Raw genomic sequence first — 18,574 nt, 5'->3', positions numbered from 1 at the left:
TTTCAGCTCAAATTTTCGTCTCTAGAAACACATTTTAAAACGCCATAAATTGGCATATGGGTTTTCACAAAAACTCAGTGTTGAAGGTGGCACCAAGTCTCAGGGGTGGCGCGCCCCGTCCACAGCTCTCCTGAGAAACAGCTGCCAGGTTTCACCCCGAGCAGAGCCCCGCCTGCCCACCGCCCAGGTCCCGCCCCCGCCCAAGGTCATTATAGTCCCCCGGGGACGTGCCCCGCATCCCTGCCAGCGACTTTGCAGGAACTGCGCTCCTGGATTCGGTCGTTCTGAGGATGGAGAAAAGGGCTCGGAGCTCCTCCAGAGAGGCCCACGGGAGAGGCAGCGGGTCCGCCCACAAAGAGAACAAGAGGGCGAAGGCCGAGAGGGGCGGCAGAGGCCGCGGGCGCCGGGACGCCGGGCCGGAGCAGTCGGCCCTCGGGCGGGCAGGGAGCCCGGGTGAGCCCCGAGCGCCTGCAGCCACCGTGGTGGACGTGGATGAGGTCCGGGGCTCTGGCGAGGAGGGCACCGATGTGGTGGCGCTGCTGGAGAGCGAGCGGCCTGAGGAAGGTACAGCGGTCAGGCTGAGGCCCCGGGAGGGGGTGCGGCCTTTCCAAGTGGTACCCAAGGGATGTCAATTAAGGTGCAATGAGGCACCGCACTGAGAGCTTCCGAGGCCAGAGCAGCCTGCTGGACCTGCTCAGCTTCCCAGGAAATGAAAGCCGCGAGCTAGGACCCACCGACCCCTCAGTGGTGGAGACCAAAATGCATCAGAAGAAATACAAATAACATCAGCTAAATACCACTGTTCTCAGGGGTCAGCCAAGGATGGGAGGTGGGAGGGAGTGTGATCCAGGTTGGGGACCAATCAACATGGTTCAGGGCAACTATGTAGCTTATTCTCCTCTCCTCATCAGACTTTCCTAAAAGTATTTTACACTTTGCAGTGATCATACTTTCTAAAAAGTAGAGGCAGCAGAGCCAAGTAGAGAAAAGCTAGATCTCAGTTTGAATCTTAGCTAACTATTTGATCATAGTCAGGGACTTAACCATGTATCAAATGGGGACAGCAATAGTACGCACCTCAGAGGGTAATTGTGAGGATAAAATGAGATAAGACACTCAAAGCACTTATCTTGCACAAAGCCTGGAGGGAAAGAAAAAAAAAAACACCCTTGCAAGCTAAAAGAGGCAAGTTAGACCAAAGGGAGGGAATCACAGGGAAAGGTGTCTCTTTAGCTTCTGCAGGTGAAGGAACTCTTAGGAACAAATTTATCTGCTTCCAATCCTTTCTATAATGAGTGGAAGAAAAAACTCATTACACCTTAATTTCAGGGTGAGGGAGGTTTAAAGGAAGGTAAATAAGGAATAGTGTGTTATACTACTTTCTGCTGACTATGAAATTTTAACATCTCCTGGCTACCAGCACTGCCCTATATGCTGTAGAACTGAAAGCTATGACTTGAGAAAGATTCCAGCAATTGGGATGTAGTTTGTGTTGACCATGTTAATGCTGTTTTGCCTAACTGATGCCCTTTCATGGGTCAGAAACTTCTGGTCATTAAAGGGTTATTGGATTCACTGCTACAGTAGTGCTGATGTTAGAGGTCTGTAAGTATTGTGCTTCAGACCACATCAGTGGGGTAGGGAAGGAAGGGAGCCCCATTTTTGGAGCTCCTACTGTGTGCGAGGCACATGCTAGGTGTTTTACTGAGTATTATCATTCCCGTGTCACAGATGAGAAAAAATGCTGAGAAATTAAATAACTTGCCCAAGATCTACAGGTGGGAAGTGCAGAAGCCAGCATTCCAGAATAAAACAGTCTTATTGAAAAGCCCATCCTTGCAGGGTGCTGCCCCTGATTTCTGGTCATGGTTCCAGCACTGTCACCAACTAGCTGAGGCCTTGTGGGCCTCACTCAGTCTGTTCAGCTATAAAGTGACTAGAGCTTCAGGCCCCCCCAAGCAATGGATGAGCCCATTAAGGATGAGACACCCTTGCTGAGCCCTTGTCTGGGAGGTTTCTGTGGCTCCCAGAGGAAAGGGGAACAGACATATCAACATCCCCTCTCCTTCTCACTAGTACCACACTCCCACAGCCAGGCTACCTAAGATTTGGGAGAAACTAAGAGAAGCTTCCTTTTACTGAAATGTTGAGGATTCTCAGACTGTCGTATCTCAAGGCGCTTCCTGCTTTAACATGTAGTGTTTCACTGTTCACTTACACTAAACAAATTGGATATTCAAGGAACTCATTCTAAGAGAATAATATTTTGTGAGTAAAGCTTCAAGTTAGATTTGGGTATACATATTAGTTTTCTGTTCACATCCCTAACTATGGTATGAAGGAATTTTGAGGACTTTCTTCACTTATAAAATATAAATTTTGTTGGTATGTGCATTTATTTATTTTTACTTACCATGGTTACCACTGGCAAATGAAATATATTTATAAGCTAGCAAACATGGCAATAACACTGTTATTGCTCTTAGGGAAGAATATTGCAAAAACTAATATGATGTTGATAGAAACACCTCTCCCAAAACTGCATCTCCCAGAGTAGGTTGCATGAGAAATAAATTCCATAGAACATGAAATTGCTTGGAGAAGATATCGCCTGGTCAAATGTTTGGGAAATACTAGGTTAAACAAAGCAAAGAATGCTTCTTTGCTGCAGGGATTCTCCTAGCTTCAATATGCCAGTGACTATTGGGAAGCTCCAGGAGTGGGATACAGTACACAATATTTCCTAAACTTGTTTGCTCCAGGAACACTTGCTTTGTGGAGCACCCTGGAGGATTAGTGTTCCGTGGGACACCATTTAGGAACTGCCATACATTGGCATTTAGCACTGAATTTGGTTTTGTGCTGGTGCAGCTTGTATATCTGCCCTCTTCGAGTAATCTGCACATCAATTTGGTGATGACCTTTCCAGTTATTTTGCAAGCATGGAAATCAAATTTTCAGGCCTACTAATTAGTTATCCATTTCCTTCCCATCCCTTAAAAATAGACTTTTCACCATTTCTAATTTTAGTCACCTATTCCTCTATAAGATTTTTAAACTGACAAATAGTATCCCTTTGGCCAGTTTTCTAGTACCTGTGGATTAAAATTCTTGAGATTTCTATAACCATTACATTTAAATCATTTTCAGTATCCACTTCTCCTTCCTTCCTACATTCAACAAGTATTTATTGAGCACCTGTATGTGTCAGGCACTATTCCAGTCCTGGGACACGGTTTAAACAAGACAAGGCCCCAAGAAGCTTATGTCCTTGAGACTGAATTTTCCCTGATACCATTTCATTTATCACCCAAGCAACCTGGATGGCCTGAACTCCAGTTCCATATCACTTTTCTATAGGCACAAATGGGCTAATATTACCCCATATAGGTGATTTTCAAAGACTGTCTAAAGATCCACACCTGAAGCCAAAGTGGCTCTCATGGAGGAATTTCAGATATTGGGGCAAATGGTAGATGGAGCTGTAATTTCAGGGAAGATGAACCTCTGGACACATGTGGTTTGAACCACTTCAAATAGAAGAAACTATGCAGAGAGGGACAAAGGGTCCTGTTTTTTCTCAAAATTATACTTCTAGAGGATACTAAGGAAATATCACCTAAGTATGGCTGTGTGTGTGTGTGTGTATGCCTTTTTGGCACATGCATATAAAAGGAGCACAGCTTCTGTCGTCTAGTTGGAAATGGATAGCTCAAAAGTAAAGCCAATCGTGTCTAACAAACTTGACAGCAATCTGCTTTTCACACTGAAAAATAAAGACTTAAATGGAACCTTTGTAATGCTAAGAGCCTTTGGAACATAAATCTATTTTGTAGCAATTTTATTGATCGTGTATTTTTAAGGTACCTCTTTAAGAGGGGCTCAGATAGAAAAAGTACTTTTGTAGCAGTTACCACTAGGTAAACATGAGTTTTAAATGACAACACCAGACGTGTAAAAAAACACAGTTTGGTGCTTTTATGTTTATATGTCATTTCATTCTTATGCCAGAGATATGAGCTATTCCACGAGATAGTTATTATGAAATAGTTATGCAATAGCATTTCCTTGAATAGATGAGGAAACTGAGAGGTTGTGTACCTTGCTTAAGGTCATTTGGACAGAAAATGGTGGAGCCAGAACCAGAACCCAGACCTTCTGCCCAGATTCTGTGGTTGTTCCAGTGTACCCTCCACTGCCTTTCCGGGAGCCTGCTCCACCTTCCATCTGCCCACAAAGCCCTTCACACAGACCGTGCCCTCGGCTCTGGGAACTGACCACGCTGATATCCAGCTCGTTCCTATTTCCAGCAAAGTCAGCAAACTGCTCTGACCCTAATACCAAGGACTGGACTAGAGGTGCTAGTCAGTGAATATGGCGAAGTTCCAATATAATTATTCTTTTGCTTTTTTTTTTTTTTAAGGTACCAAGTCTTCCAGTTTAGGGGCTTGTGAGTGGCTTCTTGTCCTCACATCCCTGCTCTTCATCATTGTGACCTTCCCTTTTTCTATCTGGTTCTGCATAAAGGTGAGATTCCATGAGGACCCAATAAGTAATTTCCTGGTGCCTCTCACTGACTGCACCATGTCCACTCTCATTTCTGTGTTTTGGTACGTGCTGTCTGCTCTGCATGGAATGCCTTCACTCCCACTCACCTTCCAGGAGAGCTCTTACTCTTTATACCTGCTCAGAGATCACTGTGAAGCCTTCCTTGACTCCTCCAGACTGTCATTCCCTTCCTTGTGCTCTCGTGTCATCCTACTTTCACATCAATTCTAGCAATTACCACATGTATAATATTTGTGGATACACAATCGCTGCCATTAGACTGAGAGCCCCTTCAGGACAGGAGCTATGTCTAGTTCATTGACACTCTATAACACAAAGACCAGCCCAGAAGAGGTCATGGTGCCTACTCCTGACACCTCCAGGAAACTTCTCAGGCAGCTTCTATAGACCACAGATGATAATTACCTTGGGCCCACAGGTGGTTACACATGGCTGTCCCTGAAGTAAATGAAGACCTGTGTCAGTTTGGGAAGCACATACCAAGATGGAATTAGAAGTGCAAGAGATTTATGGGGTGGCATTGTCTGTGAAAGATTAGGGGGAGAGAGAATAAGAGTAGGCAGGGAAAACCTTCAGAGGATGATGCAGATCTGACACCTCTGATATGAGAAGGGGAAGGAAGGATTGGACAGAGTGCCTCAGACTGTGGGATACCTCCAAGAAAGTCTTGGCCAGACTGAAAGGGAGCTCCAGAGCAAAGTTTGCCTCATAGATGAGTCTCACAATGGGCAGAAATGGCCAAGCCCTTGTATCCCTGCCATTCTTAGTCATTGGCCAGAGCTGTCAGGGAAGAGCATGTCCTTGGCTGGAACGCTACAGATGCTGCCGGGGCTGTGGCCGATTTCACTCCCCACACAAGCTCTCCTTCCTCTTCTCCTTCGTCTTTGTGAAAGGGTGTTGGATTTTGTCAAATGCCTTTTCTTCCCCCATTGAGATGATTACATGGTATTTGCCCTTTATTCTGCCCTTTATTCATTGAATTTTGGATGTTAAATCAACTGTGTATTCCTAGAATAAGTCCCACTTGGTTATGATGTATAATCCTTTTTATATATTACTGGAGTCAAGTTGCTGGTTGTTTGTTGAGGATTTTTGCATTTATATTCATGAGAGATACTGGTCTGTAGTTTTCTTGTCTTGTGATATCACTGTCTTGTTTTGGTATCAGGGTAATACTGGCCTCAGAGAATGAGTTGGAAAGATTTCCCTCCTCTTCTATTATTTGGGAGAATTTGTGAAGAACTGGTATTAATTTCTCTTTAAATATTTGGCAGAATTTACCAGTGAAGCCATCTGGTCCTGGACTTCTCTTTGTGGGAAAATTTTAAACTACTAATTCAATCTTTTAATTCTGGGTCTTTTTCATTTTTCTTTTTCTTCTTGAGTCAGTTTTGATAGTTTATGACTCTGTAGGAATTTGTCCATTTCACCTGTTACTAATTGGTATATAGTTGTTCACAATATTTTCTTTTATAATCTTTTTTATTTCTGTAAGGACAGTAGTGATGTCTCTGTCATTCCTCTTTGACTCCTGATTTCAGCAATTTGAATCTCCTCTCTTTTCTCTTGGTCAGTCTCGCTAAGTATTTGTCAATTTTGTTGATCTTGTCAAAGAACCCACTTTTGGGTCAGTTGATTTTCTCTGATGCTTTTCTATTTTCTATTGCATTTATTTCCACTCTAATCTTTATTTTCTTCTTCCTGTTTACTTTGGGTTTACTTTGTGCTTCTATTTCCAGTACATTAAGGTAGAAAATTAGGGTATTATTTTGAGATATTTCTTCTCTTTTGTTATAGGCATTTACAGCTATAAATTTTCCTTTAAGCACTACTTTAGTTACATTCCATATGTTTTGGTACCTTGAGGTTTTGTTTTCATTCATCTCAAAGTGTTTTGTTTTTTTTAATAAACTTTATTTATCATTGTGTTCTGAATTTACAGCATTTTTAAAATTTATTTACTTTTTATTTATTTTTGGCTGCATTGGGTCTTTGTTGCTGTGTGCGGGCTTTCTGTAGTTGCAGTGAGCCAGGGCTACTCTTTGTTGCAGTGCACAGGCTTCTCATTGTGGTGGCTTCTCTTGTTGTGGAGCATAGGCTCTAGGCACGCAGGCTTCAATAGTTGTGGCTCGCAGGCTCTAGGGCGCAGGTTCAGTAGTTGTGGCACACAGGCTTATTTGCTCCACGGCATGTGGGATCTTCCTGGACCAGGCTCGAACCCATGTCCCCTGCATTGGCAGGCAGATTCTTGACCACTGCGCCACCAGCGAAGTCCCTCAAAGTGTTTTTTAATTTCTTTTGTGATATCTTCTTTGACCTATCAGTTATTTTAGAGTGTGTGATTTGATTTCCATATATATGTGAATTTCCCAAATTTCCTTCTGTTATCAATTTCTAATTTCATTCCATTGTAATCAGAGAATATACTTAGTGTGGTTTCAATCCTTTTAAATTTATTGAGTTTTTTTTATGGCCCAGCATATGGTCTGTCCTGGAGATGTTTCATGTGTGCTTGAGAAGAATATGTATTCTGCTATTGTTGGGTGGAGTTATGCATAGCTATCTGTTAGGTTTAGTTTGTTTATAGTGTTGTTCAAGTCTTTTCTTTCCTGTTGACCTTCTGTTTAGTTGTTTTATCCATGATTGAAAGTGGGATAGTAAAGTCTCCAACTTTTATCATTGAATTGTCTATATCTAACTTCAGTTCTTTTGGTTTTTGTTTTATATATGTTGGAACTCTATTTTTAGGTACATATATGTTTACCATTGTTATACTTTCCTAACACATTGGCCATTTTATCGTTACACAATGTCCCTCTTTATCACTAATAACATTTTTGCGTGTTTGTTTTAAACTTCATTTTGTCTGATATCGGTATAGTCACTCCTACTCTCTTTTGGTTACTCTTTGTGTGGTATAGTTTTTTCTCTTTTTACTTTCAACCTATTTGTATATGTAAATAGAAAGTGTATCTCTTACAGACAACATATAGTTGGCTACAGGCTCTTCCTGAAGGGTGATCTGAGCACCTGCATGGCTGCCGTAAGGTCTGTAAATAGCTAATGAGTGATGCATGTAAAAGCTCATAATGCATCAGTCACAGCAATATACAAGATGAAATATGCTGTGACTACTTTGATTGGTGGAACCAATTATTTTTTAGATAACCATGACTCTCTGATCAAAATTCTGTCCACAGTCTCAAAAATTTTATACTTTTTCATTGGTTTCTGAAATTCTTCATTTACTAAGTATATATTTTAGAAATATAAGTATTAACAGAAATTTTTTCTTGGTTCTCAAAGCCAAAGATTTCTGATACCTAGGATCACTCTCACACCAGGGTCTTCTGAAGACTTCATTTTAATCTCTTGGAGTGATTCAAAAGTATTAAATTTTCCTTTAGGTTATACAGGAGTATGAGAGAGTAATTATATTCCGACTGGGACATCTGCTTCCTGGAAGAGCCAAAGGCCCTGGTAAGAATGATCTTTTTTACCCCCCAGAGACTTGCCAATTTCTTCAATCCATGCATGTTTGTAATACAGCCCTCAGATTACATGAAGTAACTTGATTCATGATCTCTTCATTTTTCAATCTGTTACTTGTAACACAGGTTATTAAGAAATTCTTCAGAGAGCATTACTACCAGGTCACAGTGACCAAAAGAGAGAGTGGATGCAAAAAGCTGAATGCCAGGGCCAGGCTGGCTGGAGTAGCAAGTAGGCTAGGACCTAAGACCAGGCACTGGTTTGAGTAGAACATGTAAGTGGTCTGAGTCCTGTGAATTCTCAGAGCAAAACTGAGCTAGTTCAGGATCCAGGGAATCAGAACACACCAGGCTAGATAGGCAAAGTTCAGCATCCAAGTAACAAATTGGCCTTCAGTTCATGGAAATTTAAGAAACATAGATTGAGCACTTCCCGTGTTTCATTGTTTAACTACAAAGGATATGAAGATGGATGAATTAAACATGGTCTCTAGTCTCTAGGACCTTAAAGTCTTACAGAGTTTGTATCCAGAAGTCCAAGCTGATTATGGGGCACAGATAGAAGTATCGTTAGTTTGAAAAGTCTAATAGTTGGGGTTTGAAGAGCTAATCCAGAAAGACATGAGAAGAAGCAAAGTCCCACTGTGCACAGATTGGAAAGGGTCCAAGTTCCAAGCCAGCTCTACAGAAACAGATAGAGAATAGACACCAGACTAGGAGACACAAATCAGTTTGAAGATTCAGAGCCAACAGATTGGTTCACACAAAAACAGAACCAGACCCTGTAGTTCCAGAACAGGGACTGCCTTGTTCTGGTTCTAGTTTTTGGTATCCTTCTCGATTGGGTCTGAGAAGGGCTAGTAGCTGGGTGGCTCCTCAGGGAGATCATGGGTGCTTGAGGTACTGCTGATTCCAACAAAGCTTTGGCTCTTGTACAAGCCTACAGTGTCCAATGGTCTCTCAGAAAATCTCAATAAATCAATCTAAAATATTGATTGCACATTGACCCTATACATTATATGGGGTGGGTGAGGACTAACTAGCCAACCAGAAGGCTGGTATCATGATGTTGCTATTCTGATTCCTTTGGGGCTCACATTTTAAGAAATACCACATGGAGGCTGCTGGCTCTAAAGTTCTTACACACACGGATTCAAGAAATAGTTTTACAGAGCACCTAAAAGGCACTAAGGCTAACGGGAATGCATAAGATGCTCTTGTTATAGAGTTTAAGTCTAGTGAAGGAGACAGATGTGTAACCCAATATCTGGACAGGTCAGCACCATGACCAAGGTGACCATACAGCCCATTTTGCTGGGGATAATCCCTGTTCATGCCTGTTGTCCTGGTGTAAGTCATAATAGTGCTCTCCTTTCACCCTCAAAAGTGCCCCAGCTTGAACAACAAATTATTTGGTAGCCTTAGTAACAACAAACACACCATGGGTGGAGGTGGGATATGGGGAGTTCTATGGGCAATTGGAGGCTAAGAAAAGCAATGCAACTTGACGCCAAAAGAGTGAACCCCAAATGGCCTCCATGCTAGCCATTCACCTGTCACTTCCCCTGCCCCCTCTTCTAGGCCTTTTCTTCTTTTTGCCCTGCCTGGATACCTACCACAAGGTTGACCTTCGCCTCCAAACCTTGGAGATACCCTTTCATGAGGTAAGCCAAGTGGTGGATTTTGCTTTCTTTCTACATTTTCCCTGGCCAAGCTACCACTTCTGGCCCAGAGGAAAATGACTATTTTTGCTCAAAAGTAGAAAAGAAAAAGAGATATGGGCTACATCAAAATTTAAAACTCCTTTACAACAAAGGACACAATCAACAGAATGAAAAGGCAACTTACAGAATGGGAAAAAAACTGCAAATACTATATCTGATAAGAGGTTAATATCCAGAATATATAAAATCTTATAACTCAACAACAAGAAAACAAAAAATCCAATTAAAAATGGACAAAGGCCTTTGTGATGGTTAATTTTATGTGTCAACCTGGCTAAACCATGGTACCCAAATATTTGGTCAAATACATCTAGATGTTGCTGTTAAGGTATTTTTTTTAGATAAGATTAATATTTAAATCAGATGACTTTGAGTAAAGCAGATTGTCCTCCATATATGGTAGATAGTATATATACTTGACTTGAATACACATTTCAGTACAGACTTGAATAGACATTTCTCCAAAGCAGATATACAAATGGCCAAAAAACACATGAAAAGATGCTCCACATCACTAATCATCAGAGAAATGCAAATCAAAAACACAATGAGATACCACCTCACACCTATCAGGATGGCTCTTATTAAGAAAAAAACAGAAAATAATAAGTGTTGGCAAAGATGTAGAGAAATTGGAACCCTTGTATACTGTAGGTGGGAAGGTAAAATGGTGCAGCTACTGTAGAAAACAGTATGACAGTTCCTCAAAAAATTAAGAATAGAATTACCATATAATCCACCAATTCTACTTTTGGGTATAAATGCCAAAGAATTGAAAGCAGGGTACTGAAGAGATGTTTGTATACCTATGCTCATAGCATCATTTTTTTTCACAATGGCCAAAAGGTGGAAGCAATCCACATGCCCATTGATGGCTGAATAGATAAACAAAATGTATATGCCGACAATGGAATAATAATCAGCCTTAAAAAGGAAAGAAATTCCGGCATATACTACAACATGGCTGAACCTTGAGAAAAGTATGCCAAGTGAAATAAGCCAGTCACAAAAAGACAAATACTGTATGATTCCATTTATATGAGGAACATAGAGTAGTGAAATTCAGAGCAACAGAAAGTGAATGATGGTTGCGGGGACTGCCGGGAGGAGAGAATGGGGAATTGTTCACCAGTTTTCAGTTTTGCAAGATGTAAAGAGTTCTGGACGCTGGTTGCCCAACAATGTGAATGTACTTAACACTACTGAATTGTGCACTTAAAAATGGTTAAGATGGTGAATTTGATGTTTTGTGTATTTTACCACAATTAAAAGTTAAATGTAGAGATAACATCTAGACTTCCCTGTTACTGATTCAGATTTATAAGCCTTTCCTAAACTGTCTCCCACTTTCAGTCTGAGGTTCTTTCTCATTCTTTCTTTTGGTAAATGGAAATGTGAATAAAAATAATATACTTTTAAAAGGCTTATTTTATATAATAAAATATAAAAAGGAGTAAAACTTATACCTAACCCTATCACCCATAGAGTTGATATTTTAGAATGTATCCTTTCAGACTTTTCTATATATGTGGTTGTAGTTTCAGACATATATATGTGTGTGCATTTGTTTGTATATATATATATCACACCATACATACTATTTTGCAACATGTCTTTTTTCACAATCTATTGTTATCACCTTTTCATATATTACCTATGTTTCTACCTCTTTGTTTTAAACAGACACACAGCATTTCATCGTATGGATTTTACTCAACTAATTGAGTAACTGGAATTTACTTAACTAATTCCCTAGTGTTGATATTATTTCTACTTTTTTTATTACAATAAGCAATACTATGAATCATATCCTTGCAGCTAAACCCTTGAAATATATCCTTGTGATTAATGTCTAAAAATGGAAATGTTGTGCACATACATCTTTTAGGGCTTTTGATATGTATCACCAAACTGCCCTCTAGATGCACACTCAATACATTTGAGCGCTTGTTTCCCAGAACATGTTGCTCTTTTAGGAGATTTTTTTGGCATCGGTTTTAAAAGACCTGATATACAATCAACTGAATGTTTTCATGTAAGAAAACTGTTCCTGATTTTTTTTTACAAAAGGATTTATAAGATTCCTTGAAATTGCGAGTTCTTTAGTGTATTTAATACAAACTCCATAATTAAAAAAAAAACACGTCTATTTTGATTAAAGGGCGAGCCAACTACTCTTTCTTCCTACCATCATCTTACGCTGAGAAAATACCCTTTGAACATATTTAGCTCCTCTATCCTCATGTGGGAAAGGAACCCAAGAATCAGGGTTGTCATCCAAATTTTTTTTCTGCCTAGGTTGTAACCAAAGACATGTTTGTAATGGAGATAGACGCCATCTGCTACTACCGAATGGAAAATGCCTCTCTTCTCCTAAGCAGTCTTGCTCATGTGTCCAAAGCGGTCCAATTCCTTGTGCAGACCACCATGAAGCGTCTCCTAGCACATCGATCCCTCACTGAAATTCTTCTAGAGAGGAAGAGCATTGCACAAGATGTAAAGGTACTTAGATGAATTTAACACCAAGTATGCTGAAGTATCCCTTTATCTTTTATTCCTTTCTTCATTGGCCATTTACTGAATCTTCCATGTGCCATGCATTCAAAGGTACCGTCCTGTAAGGAGCTGACAGTTAAGAGGTTGCCAAATTGACCCTGAGCCAATCATAGGCACCAATCTGTGCTGATTAGTCAGTCATTGCCACAGTTTTTGTTCTCAAAACAAAAAGTGGCTTTAGACTCATTGTAAAGTGCCCACATAGCACAAGGTGGTGGGGGTGGCAGCTGACAGGGGTGGTGGGGCTGGACAGGGTGGGTTGGTGGGACACAGAGATGATAAGGAATGCATCCTGGGACCTTACAGTCTAGTTGGGGAAACAAGCAAAGTTAGATAATGATAAGTTCAAATAAGACTTTCAGATGAAAAGAGGTAAGATGTCACAGACCCTTATGTGATTCATTACCCAATCCATCACCTAGGTTTGATTGAGTTGGAATGATAGGAGGGAGAGAAAAGCAAGAGCTGCCTCACAAGCAGCAGCGTCTAGGCCGCAGGCAGCAAGCTCAGCAACCTTGCCCACAACCAGGGTAGGCATCTTCACTTCTTACCAAGACAAGCTGGCAAAGGTATTCAGAAGAGAGATGAGAACAAAGCAGCATTCTAGGCAGCTGGCCAGTCGGGTGGCAATTACCACCAGTGACGGAGCCTGTCATTGAGGCCATGAGGCACCCAAGCCCAGAACTGAGTTCGGAGGCTATGACTCGAGTCTAGCTGAAGGAAGACCTCAATAGAAGGAACTAAGGATCGAAGGCATTGATAATGATTGTGCCTGATGGGGCCTGAGCAGACACAGCTGAGAAGATGAAGTATCCAAATGTTTGTGACATGTCCAATTCATCACTGATAAAACTGGGACTAGCATCCTAGTGGAAAAAGGAAGAATTCAGGAAATAAGAGAAGCTGAAAGGAGAAGAAGTTAGAACAAGAAGACACAGGGGAATTGCTGCTCTGGAATTTAAAAACCACTCACGTTGGGCTTCCCTGGTGGCACAGTGGTTGGGAGTCCGCCTGCCGATGCAGGGGACACGGGTTCGTGCCCCGGTCTGGGAGGATCCCACGTGCCGCGGAGCGGCTGGGCCCGTGAGCCGTGGCTGCTGGGCCTGCGCGTCCGGAGCCTGTGCTCCGCAATGGGGGAGGCCGCAGCGGTGAGAGGCCCGCGTACAGCAAAAAAAAAAAAAAAAAAAAAACCACTCACGTTGCTCCCCTCTGCCTTCCCTTCAGCCTCTCTTCCTGTTCATCCCTCCCCTCCAAAGGATAAAGGATAAGGTCCAGACACTTGACATTCAAGCTTGCCCTTGTTATGTTGAATTATAATTTATGTATTTACACATTTTTCTTCCCATGCCATGAACTCCATAATGTCAGGGGTCATATTTTATTCATCTTTTGTCCTCAGTACCCGGCATGGGGCTGTTACACAGCAGCCAGATACTGGGTTTTTGGATGAGCGGATAAATGACCCAACTGTTGTAGCCTCACCTCTTGCTGTCCTTCCCCCAGTGTATCTAATCCTCCAGCGGACTTAGTGTTTCTCCAGTGTTCAGTGAGTCTATGCTTCCATGCCTGCTCTTAGGCTGTTCCTCTGTACCAAATATTTCCCTTTTCCCTACAGGCAAAATCATATTGTTCTTTAAGATGTCACCTCCTCTATGAAGTCTTTTTCAACATTCCTTCCTCCCATCAACCCCCTAAATTAGTCTTATCAGGGTTCCCAATGCACTATTTATCTAGCCACCAAGAAATCATCAGAAATAAGTTAAAAAGGAAAAAGAGTATGGCCTGCATATTGCTCCATGCCCTGCCCCCCTTTCCAGAACACACAATTCATTTTCTTCCCACTCCTGGGATGGGGAGGTGGGGAAGATGCGTGCCACCAACAGGAAGTGAAAGCACCTGTAAATGAATATCATATGGAAGAGAATATCATATGGGAGAGAGACTAAAGATTTTGGTTCTCTAATAAATGCATTTTAGAACAAATTTAACAAATATACCATCTCTATTATTTCCTATTGCTTCTGTAACAAATTACCACAAACTTGACAGCTTAAACCACCACCAATTTAACCTTACAGTTTTTTTAAAAAAATATCTATTTATTTATTGGCTGCATCGGGTCTTAGTAGTGGTGCGCAGGCTCTTGGTTGTGGCGCACGGGCTTAGTTGCCCTGCGGCACATGGGATCCTAGTACTCTGAACCCGCGTCCCCTGCATTGGAAGGCGGATTCTTTACCACTGGACCACCAGGGAAGTCCCAACCTTACAGTTTTGAAGGCCAGAAGTCCAAAAGAAGTTTTACTGGGCCAGAGTCAAGGTGTCAGTCAGCAGGACTGGTTCCTTCTGGAGGTTTTGAGAGGAGAATTCATTTCCTTGCCTTTTTCAGCTTCAGGTGACCACCTGCATTCTTTAGATCATGGTCCCTTCCTCCATCTTAAAAGCACAGCACTCCAACCTCTGCTTCCATCATCACACCACCTTCTCCTCTTCTGTAGCCAGATGTCCCTCCACTTCCCTCTTATAAGGACACTTGCAGTGGCTTTTAGGGCCCACCAGCAAGATCCAGGATAAACTCCCCATTTTAACAGCCTGGAACTTAATTGCATCTGCAAAGTCTCTTTTGGGGTAACACTCACAGGTTCCAGGGATTAGGGCATGGATGTCTTTAGGAGCCATTAGTCAGCCTACCACACCATCTTTAATTCCACAAATATTTGTTGAGTGGCACTGTGCAAATTAAACAACTTTTGCAAGGCCCTATAATGTTAAAACAAAACAGGGAAGTACATAATGAGAAATGTGCTTTCTCAGTGCAATGGCCATCGGTGCATAGGGGTGCTCTCCTCCCACCTGGAGGTTCTTACTGACATCTAAACTCTTCCCTCCACAGGTTGCCTTGGATGCAGTGACCTGTATTTGGGGAATCAAAGTGGAGAGAACAGAAATGTGGGTAGGAAATTAACCAGGAAGAACAATATGATAAAGGGAGATATTTAGGTTTTATTCAAAACTTCTATTTGAAAAATTACTTTCATTGAATGAGTACTGTAGCCATATTAGCATAAATTTGGAAGAAAGAAAAAAATTTACCTATTATCTCATAGCCATAACATAACCACTGTAACATCTGGGCAAATTACTTTCATATTTCTATGGATTTAAACATTTTTAAAAGATAAAATTCACATAACATAAAACTCACTATTTTTAACCATTTTAAATTACAACTCAGTGGTTTTTAGTATATTCACAGAGCGATGCAACCACCACTACCATCTAATTTCAGAATATTTTTATCATCTACAAAAGAAAGTCTGCATCCACTAAGCAGCAATTCTTCATTGCCTCCTCAACCCCTAGCCCCTGACAACCACTAATCTACTCTCTGTCTCTCTGGATTTGGCTATTCCAGAAATTTAATATAAATATTATAATCACACAATCCGTGGCCTTCTGAGTCTGGCTTCCTTCACTTACCTTAATGTTTTCAGCATCCAACCATGGTGTAGCATGAATCAGTACTTCATTCCTTTCTATGGTCGAATACTATTCTATTGTGCAGCTGGCTATACCACATTTTGTTTATCTACTCATCAGTTGATGGACATTTGGGTTGTTTCCACTTTGGGACCATTATGAATCATGCTGCAATGAACATTCATGTGCAAGTTTTTGTGTGAACGTGTTTTCACTTCCCTTGGGTATATACCCAGGGGTGGAATTACTGGATCATATGGTAACTCCATATTTAACTTTCTGAGGAACTGCCCATTTTTCTATCTATGTATTTTTTTATAGTTACAATCAGGGGGAAAATACAATTTTGTATCTTTCATGCAATACATTAAGTATTGTTTTCATTTGGTCAGTTCTACCCTTTTCAAAATCAGTTCCCTTTTATAAACTTAGATGACTTCCCTCATTATTAATAGTACGGCTCTTCGAGGCTGTTCTTCATTATTGAAATTTAACAGCCGGGATTTAGATTAAACTTTAAGTGGGAAAATGTTCGTAGTATATCAACACAAAATTTGTTTCACTTGTAAAGAGAAAACCATAACTCTACTATAGCATCAGTGATAAGCAAAATCAGCCTTTGAGGCACTGCCCTGAAGCTGCTCTTCCCTGTCCACTGTCTGCGCAGAGGTCGGGGGCCACACACGCTGCTAAATCAGGATTCGCTGTGCGTCATGAAATGACAGCAGGGAAGGTGGCAGGTCTGTACGAAAGCTCCGGCTGCTAAAAGCAGTGCTGCACACCTACCTACCCATGCCCTTTCTCTTTCAGTAAGGATGTGCGGTTGCCAGCCGGGCTGCAGCACTCGCTGGCGGTGGAGGCCGAAGCACAGAGACAGGCCAGAGTGCGGGTGAGCCAGCCCTGAGCAGGCCGTCCTCCTGCACGGCTGCTCCTTGAGGATCCCCAGAGAATCCAAAAGAAGGCCTCCTCGTGGAGAACATTTCCCCTTCGCTCCTCACCTATTCATCCAGGCGCTGGGGGGAATCTGGCTCGTACCCACACCACTCTATTAAAATTGCTCTCCTCAAGTGTGTTAACAGCCTCCTAACTGACCAACGTAAGGTCTCTTTTCCTGTTACTCCCTCTCTCTGAAGTTATTGGTAACAGTGACCTGCTCCTTGAATCTTGCCTTCTCCCTCTCTCCCTAAAGGCATCTCCCCGTGCTCCATCCCTCTTCTCTAGCACTGGCATTTTTCCCTGGGTAATATCAGTCACCTGTCACCTCTAGGTTAATGACACCCCGACCTGTATTCCTAGCCCTGCACAAGCTCTGGAGGGACAACCACGATCAGGGCCCAATTCCCTCAACGCCAGAGCTGAGAGAAGGCTGTGCTACTCATAGCCTCTACTCAGGCATGCCAGGGAGAAGGTGTGGCTGCCGGCCGCTCCTGAGGATTGAGGTGTGGGCGGGAAGGGTGTTGGGAAGAGAAAATGAGGACTGGAGGGGAGGTGGATTTCCCTTAAAGAACAGAACGTAGGTAAAGAAAAACCCCTAACTATGTAAGAGGGTGGATAACTTTGGAGCTTTGGTGGAGGAGGAAGGCAGTCCTCTGGGCAGAGTTGCTTCTGGATCTCTGAGTCCAGTGCCCTTTGCCCACTTTAAGGCGACACCTTTCCTCTAAATGGCAAAATCCTACTACTCTTCCAAGGCCCACCAGACATAGTAACTCCCCTAACACTTCCTCTATACTTGTCATGGCCCTTAAAAACTTCTACCCTAAATTACAATTAACAGTGTAATCTCTCTGCCTAAATCAAGATCCTTAAGAACAAAAGATAGTCTGCTCACCTGTCACACAGTAGATACTAGTGCTTGTTTGTTGAGTCACGCTAAGTAGGATTAAAACCTTCATGGAGCGAAGAAGAAAAATCACTTTGCTTTTCTTCACATCCCTTGTCTAGATGATCGCTGCGGAAGGGGAGAAGGCTGCGTCCGAGTCCCTGAGGATGGCAGCCGAGATTCTATCAGGCACTCCAGCTGCTGTTCAGCTTCGGTACCTCCACACCCTGCAATCCTTGTCCACAGAGAAACCTTCCACAGTGGTTTTACCTTTGCCATTTGACTTGCTAAATTTCCTGTCTTCTCCAAGCAGTAGAACTCAAGGAAGCATCCCTTTACCAAATCCTTCCAAACCTGTTGAGCCACTGAACCCTAAAAAGAAAGACTCTCCCATGTTATAGGAGGAAACAAGGATAATGTGACTGCAAAGAGGGCTGCCATGTAACAGCTACAGCCCTAAGCAAGGCCCTCTGTCCTCACTTCCTGCCCTTTGGTTGCCATGTGGAATGCCCTTGGAATGTATGAAGTCACAATGCAGCAACACACGAGAAGACAGTGAAATCATGTAATGACAGAGAAGCCATATAACATGCTTAGGTGGATCATCTAATCAGAGTAATTATGGGAAAGAGCTTTAGCCAGCATTCTACTTTGGAAAGAATTTTGAGTCTATATGTGGCTAAATTTTGACTTCTGAAGATGTAGTTCAAACGTCCTTTTCTCTGTATGCCCTCTGGTCCCTTTGGCAAGGTCTTTGTTGCTCCCACAGCCCTTTCTACATGTCCCTATCATTATGCTTATCACACTCTGTTGTAATCTTGAGATGCAGGCTTCTCTCCAACTCTCCATGCAAGTGACACTTCCGTGTTTCTGAGTGAATGAAAGAAAAAGAGATGTACTTGGGCTGGATATAAAATTTACACCTAATTAAAGAACTT

General features: G+C 42.1%; 1 protein-coding gene across 2 annotated transcripts; it reads left to right on the top strand.

Moving 5' to 3' along the window:
- Positions 1-290: 290 nt before the first annotated feature.
- NPHS2 (NPHS2 stomatin family member, podocin) lies at positions 291-18,114 on the top strand (the record flags this gene model as incomplete). 2 transcript variants are annotated; one of them, XM_082659259.1, is made up of 8 exons in its annotated part: positions 291-564; positions 4,424-4,527; positions 7,977-8,049; positions 9,642-9,724; positions 12,083-12,286; positions 15,231-15,286; positions 16,628-16,706; positions 17,759-18,114. In XM_082659259.1, the coding sequence occupies 8 exons, from the start codon at positions 291-293 to the stop codon at positions 18,035-18,037; spliced, it is 1,152 nt and encodes a 383-aa protein (XP_082515385.1). In that variant the 3' UTR covers positions 18,038-18,114. The 2 variants fall into 2 exon arrangements, with proteins under 2 accessions (XP_082515385.1, XP_082515386.1); XM_082659260.1 differs by lacking the exon at positions 12,083-12,286.
- Between the last annotated feature and the right edge of the window lie 460 nt (positions 18,115-18,574).

This window comes from Grampus griseus (genome assembly GCF_964374135.1).
Source record: "Grampus griseus genome assembly, chromosome: 1".
Taxonomy (NCBI): domain Eukaryota; kingdom Metazoa; phylum Chordata; class Mammalia; order Artiodactyla; family Delphinidae; genus Grampus; species Grampus griseus.
This window is presented reverse-complemented; position numbering and strand designations above follow the sequence as displayed.